This window comes from Monopterus albus, unplaced genomic scaffold (genome assembly GCF_001952655.1).
Source record: "Monopterus albus unplaced genomic scaffold, M_albus_1.0 scaffold142.1, whole genome shotgun sequence".
NCBI lineage: Eukaryota > Metazoa > Chordata > Actinopteri > Synbranchiformes > Synbranchidae > Monopterus > Monopterus albus.
In genome coordinates, this window is record NW_018128022.1 from 477,594 (window position 1) to 486,804 (window position 9,211).

General features: G+C 41.8%; 1 protein-coding gene across 1 annotated transcript in view; it reads right to left on the reverse strand.

Moving 5' to 3' along the window:
- Positions 1 to 6: 6 nt before the first annotated feature.
- Positions 7 to 9,211, reverse strand: part of cdk19 (cyclin dependent kinase 19) — a 62,694-nt gene continuing 53,489 nt past the window's right edge. Inside the window, exons 8-13 of the mRNA XM_020614078.1 lie at positions 7,503 to 7,572; positions 7,319 to 7,391; positions 4,915 to 5,012; positions 4,644 to 4,722; positions 4,216 to 4,461; positions 7 to 1,338 (exon numbers count right to left, since the gene is read on the reverse strand). Coding sequence (XP_020469734.1) covers positions 1,213 to 1,338; positions 4,216 to 4,461; positions 4,644 to 4,722; positions 4,915 to 5,012; positions 7,319 to 7,391; positions 7,503 to 7,572 — 692 coding nt within the window. The 3' untranslated portion in view covers positions 7 to 1,212. The remainder of the gene's footprint in view (positions 1,339 to 4,215; positions 4,462 to 4,643; positions 4,723 to 4,914; positions 5,013 to 7,318; positions 7,392 to 7,502; positions 7,573 to 9,211) is intronic.

The following is a 9,211-nucleotide window of genomic DNA, read 5'->3' on the forward strand; positions in this document are numbered from 1 at the left end:
TCAGCAGTCAGTGCAGTTCTAGTAAGTAAAAAGATACAACAACATGCATAAAAATCATACTACACACACGTACACACGCTTTTCACACACTCAGGGCAACAATGATAATAAAATCTTTAAAAAAAAACAATCTGATATCAGGCAGTAACAGTCTCAAGAAGCACTGAAGGGGGGCCATACTGTTAGCTGCCCTGTATATTTATGCGCACGCTCATTTTCAGACATCTTGAAAGTCTTGAGTGTCTATTAGATGGGTGTCATAACAAAGTGTCCACCAACAGCTCCACTCTGGAGCTGCTGGCCACAAACAACAGGCGTCCTCCCTCCTGAAAGCGCTGTTGTCGTCAGAGGAAACGAAGCTTGGCTGTAAATGATTCTTATCTCTGTAGGTAGTGGAGTGAATCAGAATATACACAACTTAGAACTGTAAAAAGACAACTATGCTTCTTATTTTCCAAATCTAAATCCAGATAAAGACAGATTTAAATATAGAAATGTTACAATAAGAAGATTAAGATAAATTGCGCATTTAACATTTCCCTGCAAGTGCATCAGCTACAAAGCTGACTTTTTTCTGTGTAAAAACATTGACCTGTGTCAGGGTTAGCTCAAACCTTTCTTTGATTATCCAAGGTAATTTTACACTAGAGATGACACTAAAGGGTTTTTCCTCCTGCTTCATTTCATCCGACAGCTTCCAGACATAATATTTACAATGACATCAACTATCAAGGTAAACTTTAAAATTCTAGCAAACAAGCGAGAAAAAAAAACCAAATAGAAAAAGGTGCTATATAATGTATGTATATACATCAACGCCGCTGCAATTATTCCTCATGAGGAACAGTGGGTGTGTAAGTGCCATCGTTCTGAGTCTCTGTGTGTGACGCCTTCAAATCTATCCTACAATATTTTCAGTTGTTTTAAAAATGGTTCACCAAGCTCGACGAGGCAGAACTTCTTGTTAGATTTTTTTGGTTCCTATATTTGCTTGCCTTCATGTTACAGTGCCACTGAAGACTGTCAGATGAGAGGTCAAAGGTGAGGGAGGATCATAAGGAGGATAGTTGACTTGGAATGATAATGTACAGAAGGAGTTCCAACCAGGATGTGGGAGCTGGGGGCATGCAGTGAACACCTGCTGAGGTTGGTGAGGGTTGGTTGAAGGAGGAGGAGCTGACTCCTCTGCTGGTTCAGGAGTGACTGGGAGCCTCAGTAACGGTGGGTCTGGTGGGTGTACTGGGAGCTCTGCTGGGATGATGACGAGTATCCCATGGTGCTCTGGGGCTGAGTGGAACCTTGGACATTGCTTTGGTAACCAAGGCGGGAGCTGGAGTGCTGGCAGAAGAGTAAACAGTACAGTGTGTAAGCAGGTTCTTATATAATATGGTTGTAAGCAGGCTGGCACGGAGCAGTGTCACCTGATGTGCTGTATGTTAAACTGTGGTAACAACTGAAAGCTCCTACTTATACCCTTTTCACAAAACTGTGAAGATCAACTTTAAATAAGGATTTGAGCGAACTCCTGAGCAGACAAGTGGCAGGAGTGACCCTGTTGCTATGGATGAGAACAAACGAGCCTGATGTGCACACTGAGGGCCAGAGACTGTTACAGGCGTGGGTGTTTACATCCCAGCCAATGACAACCACACAAAAAATAGGTTGCAGTGTTTGACACATTCTAAAAATCTGCATGTCCTTGCCTCTACTGCTTTTTTAAAATCTGCTTCCATTCTTTCTTATCACCCCAGTTTTATGGACTCAATTAAAGGACAGAACAATTCACTATCACCTGTTGGACACTCAAGTTGAACAGTTACCAGCAGGACTGGCTATCACAACTGAGAAGAAGCTGGCTGTGAGCGCCCCAGCTGGACTGATTACATGTAGACACTACAAAGTCCCGGTCACATGTGCAACATCGGATCAATTTAGGAGAATGAGACGGTGCACAGTGGGACAGCCTGTGGCAGAGGGGGATCAACGAGACAATGTTGGCACAGTGAGTCAGCTAGCCACACTCCTGGTATGTCAGTCCACTCCAAGGGGTTATTTATACATCTGCTGAGGTCTGACAGCCACCAGTTGTCCTACATGCAGCCTCAGCCCCTGCTATATACTGTATATAGTCATGACCAAAAATATTGGCACCCCTGCATTTCTGTCAGTTAAGGCACCACTTCTCCCAGACAATGGTCACAATCACAAATTCTTTGCTATTCTCATATTTATTTCTTTTGTTTGTATTAGAACACAAAAAACAGAAAAAGCCCAATCTGATCCATTCCACACAGAATTCCAAAAATGGGCTGGACAGAATTATTGAAACCTTTTCAAAATGATCAGATATAGTTGTATTTCCAGCCTGTGATGCTCCTTTAATTTGTAATGAAACTCACCTGTAGCAATCAACAGGTGCTGGCAACATAGAAATCCCACTTGTAACTAGTTAAAATGGAGAAAAGTCGACTCAACCTTTGTGTCATGTGGACCACACTGAGCATGGAGAAAAGAAAGAAGAGCAAAGAATTGTCTGAGGATCAGAGAACCACATAGTGGAAAAGCCTGGACAGTCTCAAGGCTCCAAGTCCATCTCCAGAGATCTGGCTGTTCCTGTGTCCACTGTGGGCAACATTGTCTAGATGTTTACAGCCCATAGTGCTGTAGCTAATCTCCCTGGACATGGACAAAAGAGGAAAAAATTAATTTTGGGGCACAATGTATGGCCCAGTGCCAGAAAATTGGGTCTCTGTCAGAGGTCATGGGTCTTACAGCAGGACAATGACCCAAAGCAGATTTCAAACAGCACCAGAATTGGTTTCAGACAGTGAGCTGGAGAGTTCTGAAGTGGCCAGCAATGAGTCCAGATAGAGCTCCTGTGGAGAGATCTCAGAGCAGCAGCTGGGAGAAGGAACCCTTCAAATCTGAGAGACCTGGCAAAAGAAGAGTGGTCCAGAATTCCAGTAGAGAGGTGGAAGAAACTCAGTGATGGTTACAGGAAGTGACTGATTTCAGTTATTTTGTCCAAAGGGTGTGCCACCAAATATTAAACTGAGGGTGTCAGTAATTCTGTTCAGTGTGATGTGGATCAGGTTAAGCTTTTTTATGCTTTTTGTGTTGTTCCAATGCAAACAAAAGAAATAAACATAAGAATACCAAAGAATTTGTGATAGCAACCATTTTCTGGGAGAAGTGGTGCCTTAACTGACAGAAATGCAGGGGTGCCAATATTTTTGGCCATGACTATGTGATACACTTGTACTGTGTACGTTGCCCTCCACGTGGCCTTGCTGATAAAGTACACTCATACAGAGACAGAAGTGGTCAAACCAGTCACCTCTTTTAGACTGTGCTCCATGCAGTACACTCACTGACACACACTCTCCCTGTCCCTGCCCATATTTCATTGCACTCTCTCCACCACTCAGAAATCTCCCTCTCTTTGGCCCTGTGATAAGACTCCAGCCAAAGATAAAACAGGCGCCAGAGTACAAAACAAAAGCTAGCAGGCACCTCAGTGACTTGCTATCAGCCCTGTCAGGAAGACTGTGTGGAATGTACAGTTCTCAGCCACAACCACACACACATATTTCTTTTGTGTGGGGACTTTACAGTGACTTACAATCATTTCCTGGAGTTACAAAAACCTTAACAATAACCACTACTTACCTTACCCTAACCTTAACCCAACCCTAAGCTTACACCAATCATCACCCCCAAAGTCACTGATTTCACTTGTCTACTTGTTGCCTTACAGAAGAACACTATGCCTACACATTGAGAGGTACTGGCTGAGGAATGTTAAAAAACAACACCAAGTAGATGGTGGACTTAGATTCATCTCTCATCTCAACAGTCACTTGTATGCTCCTCCTTGTTTGTGCATTCGCACTGTATTTACTCTATGCTGTCATCATCCTAATGAATAATGCTGGCATTATTCTATACTTGTCTTATTGCCAACACATCCCATGAAAAAGTCTAAACCAAATATTTGTAAGTCCATCTCCCACTATGTTTTTACTTCTATACCAGCATTCTCTCTTACTGAACATGTTTCTCCACCACAAAGCCCCACCGCGACTCCTTATGAACACTTTAGCACCAGAAAATGACCCGCAAACCTTAAATATCTCTCATAGTGTATCACCAAGTAATCACTTCTGAAGAGTAAATTCCTCTTGAATCTCCCGCTGAAAAAAAATTCCTGCTTACCTGGTACTCTGACTGTAGCACCCCAGTGCCTGAGGCGGCCCCAGAGGGCCCGATCCGAGGTTTCTTGTTGGGCGGCCCCTGGTCCTGGCCATGTTGCAAACCCCCGCCAGTGGTGGCCCCTGTAGCTCCGGCGGTGCCATTTGTTTGGGCAGAGCTCTGCTGGGAAGGTGCCTGCTGGGCTGCTGTTTGCTGCTGGTTCTGGGCCTGAGTCTGGCCTGTTGTCTGCTGGTGCTGCTGGGTCTGGTTCTGCAGATGGAAACACAGGGCAACTGACAGAGGCTTAAAAAAGGGATTTAGAGCCCAGCTGTAGGAAGCAAATAGGTAATGTGAAATCCTTTTTGGAATTGTGATTAGAAGTCCCAGTGAGGCCATCTGAATCATTTTCATGCTGTAACTTGTTCTCTCAGACAATAAATCTGAACAGTTACCTTGTCTGTTTTCTCTTCTGGCTCATCTTCATTGAGAAACTCTCGCTTCGGGTAGGGTATTTGACACCCAGCAAACACACTAGAGGCAACCAGACAGAAATCAGTCAGTGAAACCTCTCTCCATTAACATATTGTACCACTCTGGAAACCAACCAATCACAGTCCTGCTACTAAAACAAATTCCTTACATTTAGTGGAGTAAACTGCGGGCCTTTTTTCTTGGTGAAACAAGATAAAACAAAGGTTATTGCAAAAGTTTGGTAGGACTCACTCAGTGGTTGGTAAAGGATCCTCTAGGAAGTACGGGTCCTGCAGCGCCTGTTCGGATGTGATTCTTTTGGTTGGGTCCATGGTGAGGAGTTTCTGGAGCTGAAGACAGCAAAGAAAAACAAGCACAGTGTTACATGACAGTAAGACAAAGAAAAAATATTAGCACAGTGACATGGTTTCATTCTTTGGGCTCTACTCCATTACACTAGAACTCAAATGATGATTGTGAGGTTACAGTGTTGCTTTTCAGTTTTAAGGCTGTTTAAGAACGCTTCCATCTACAGTGAGTCAATAGTGTCATGAAAAAAAGCACAAAGTAAAGCTGGTTGCAATATAAACCTGCCAAAGAATCATCAGAGTGTACTCTGTGATTGACTACAGAGGATTTGACACTGAATGTTAAATAGGATGAGTTTAAGTTTAAATGTTAAAACTCTGTAGAGCTGAAGGCAACTATAGAGTCAAGTGGTGATTCTGTGTGGCTGCCACTTCAGGGTGAAAGCTGCACCTGCAACTTTGCATAACTTGCAACTCGAAATGAAAATGAAGAGTAACAGCACAGCTCTATTACCAGGGTTTTCCCCTAACATATAAAGGCTTAGGTGCAGCACTTAAGTGTTCTGTGGAACGCCCAAGTCAAATGCATGAAAACAGGCGACATACCAGAATGAATGTAAAACAACTGCCAAGTTATATGTGCTGAAAAATAACAAGAGATGCCTTGATCCTGAAATGTAGCCTAAGCTGGGAAAAGGAATAACTTGTCAATCAACAATCAGTGTTTGAACAAACATTTATGTGATTAGTGTGTGACAGCCTGGCCAAGCTGTGGAATGAGCTCAAGAGAGCTGTTCACACCAGACGTCCTAAGAATATGGCTGAGCTGAAGCAGTTCTGTGAAGAAGAATGGTCCGAGATTCCTCCTGAATGTTGTGCAGGTCTAATCCACAGCTACATGAAGTGCTTGCTTGAGGTTATTGCCGCTAAAGGTGGTTCAACCTGTTATTAAAACAGTTGCCATGACTTTTCCTACCATCACTTTGTATGTTTAATGGGTGTGTTCAATAAAGAAAGAAAGATCAGGTCTGTTTGTCAGCTTAGAAATATTGTTTGTTGCTATTTGTGACTTTGGTGAAGATCAGATCACATTTCATTACCAGTTTATGCAGAAAACCAGGAAACTGCAAACACTGCTGTTACTTTTGCTTGCAACTGTATCTAAATGCAGAAGTTACACTGTAAGGAATTAACTAAACAGTTTTCACTGCACCAGAACTCATGCTGGTCATTCTGCTCATCATGACGCTAGAAGAACAAAATAATTGCACCTGCTAGAGTGATTAATACATCCATGTTTCAGCAGATAGACAAACGGATCAGGTGTCAGCTTAATATTCCTTGGACATAATGCAATGTACTATCCAAATTATAATGACATAATGCAATGTACTATCCAAATTATAATAAAGACACAGGTACTACTGTTGCCAATGCAGTAAATGAAATATCTTGAAATATCTCTGCATATCTCACTTAAACAGTTATACAAGCACATGCCCTGTAAGTTAAAGAGCCCATGGGTGGACACCCAGTTTCTCTGGGCAGCACAGCATTGGGGAGGAAGGCCAGGTCACTGTTTCCTTTCCCTTAACTGCATATAGCATTAGTGGACTGCTGACACCCTCTTAGACAAGCTCCATCCTAAGGATGTGGAAGCTGTTTAGGAGGGGAACACACCACACATTGGGTCAGGTCTGTCTTGTCAAGGTCAGGGGCCGACCCTGAGCTGTTTGTCCCAACAGTCAACCATTAACATAAACCATGACAAACAGTAGAACAAAGGGAAGGTTCAATTTAACGATAACACAAGGATACTGCTGTCCTGCTGCCCTGGACGACCTCACCCTGGTGGTGGCTTCACCTTGTGCTATTGGTTCATGGAGGGGGCATCACCAGTACACTCCTGTTCCTTTATTGATTTAACACCCCCTCCCCCCTTTTCTTTTTCTTTTTTACATTTACCTCCCCCCGAATTTCTTAATTTATTTGGTTTAATTTTATTTTTCTTTAATACATACTGAATATCAGTCTGTATAGAGTTGGATACACCCACACTGCACACTTTCACACACACAACTTAATAATCCCTTAGTCTCTTTTGTTAATGTCTGTTGTCGCATCTTCTATGGTATGTCCTTTGTGTAAATGTGTTATTTCGTGTTGCAATAAAAAAAAAAGAAAAGAAAAAGTCTCATTTGTGAGACATGCATAAACCGAGTTGCTTCTGCGTAGAAGAAGCATTTTTTGAGCTTTAGGTGATGTGTAAGATGTAACATTATAAAAATTCAATGCTATGTTCTCTAAAATGATTAAAAAGACAACTGTGTGTTTGGGTGTGCACCTACCAACAAGAAAACCTTGCTGTCTGGTTTGACTTTGTGCTTCTCCATGTATTTGATTAAGCTGCTGTTTGCATACCTGTTAGATGAGAAAACACAACACTACACTTAAAAGCAGTTTAACTGTAATATGTTAATTGAACTACGGGTTTCGGAGGACAATGGTCAAATCATCACAGCATACACTTACGTTGTCCTCCTGAAGTCTTTCTGCAGAGTGGGGTACTCAGGCATCTTTCTAATGTCTTCCCAGTCCTTATCTGTGGAGTACAAAAGTACACAACCGAGGTCATCATTTAACAAATACAATTTATCAGTTTTCTACAGTATTATAGCTTTTGGTTTTAACACATTTTGAAAGACCATACCCAGATTATTTAAAAAGAAACACGACTTTTGTTCCAGAAAACACACATTACTATATTTTGAGGAAAACAAGGCATTCTTGGGCAGTTGTGAGTTTTAAAAATGCAGTGATAGTAGGAACAGCGAAAATAAGATTGGTTACGGCACTTTATTTTCCCCTTAAATTTTAAGTGACACTCACACTGTGAAGAACCTGATCATTCAACTATGGCTGTGGGTAGTGCAGGCAGCTACACTCTCTTGACCAAGCCTTTTTTTTTTCTTTGGTATTATTATTCATTATATATACTCTACTAACAGTGCAATTACTGTGTGATGTCAGAACACTGACAATTGGGTAGCGTTAAAATGTTCACCCTGACTTTTTCTCCAAGTATTTATTTCCTGCATCAGACAGTGTTTTCGCAAATTTGTTTTTAAGTTGTTCTTAAGAAAGGTCCTAAGAAAAGTCTACATCTGGTTCATGACCACATTCTTAAACTGCAGAAGTGATTGTACCTGTGTTCTGAAATTGATGAATCCTATATGTTTGTAAGTTGAAAGTGCGTGCCAGTCATTCCTAATTAGCATATGTTAACGCCTAGCTAACACCCATAAAAGGGCATGAGACTGCAGGGCCGTGTGCACACACCTCGCACAGAAATGGAAAAGAGAAGTTGAGAAATCCAGGAATGTTACAAGGCAAATCTAAAGACGGTGGAGCTATGAACTCCAGCCAGAGGAAGAAATGGAGAACAGCGAATGAGCTGTCATATTTAGTACCGTCAGTAGTGGATATAAAAATAAAACACAAAAGGCACATGGGATGGTCTTGTTCAGTGAACACTGTATAAGGAGAAGGGCGCACAACTGAGAAGATGTTTGATTTCAAATCTGAGGCAACCAAACAAACACAGAAGAGAGACGCTGACCAGAGGAGGAGGACACGATTGGCCAGAGTTACGTATGTGAACTGGACCAGCACATCAGGCCATACACGGCTCTCTTGGCACTGAGCGGACCTCCATGAGTGCACCCAGGGCCCATCAACTGCCCTAAGTCTGATCTCAGATGCCGTGCTGGACAACTAAACACTTACCACTTACAAAACACTTACAACACTGGCCACAAAAGCTGAGAGACACTTAAAACATTAAAAGAAAACAGAAATAAAGATATGCACTTAAATATGTCTAGATTTTAATCAGAATCAGAATCAGAATCTGCTTTATTGGCCAGGTGTGTTGGACAAATGAGGAATTTGACTCTGGTACATCGGGTCTTAATGTGTGTATACATATCTCCATGCAAGGGGCAAGTAAACAGTAAACCAGCATAAGGCTGTGTAATTTAACAAAATAAGCAGTATTAACAAGCAACAAACAGAGCAAACAATGCAAAATAAGCAGTATAAACAGGCAGTAAACAATGCAGACAGAATGCTCATTATGAAACGAGATAAATAGGAATAAAAATAGAGTACTTAAAACTATAGACTTGTACGGATCTGTATAATCTGTACAATGTATATTTACAGGTATTGCACTGAGGGTT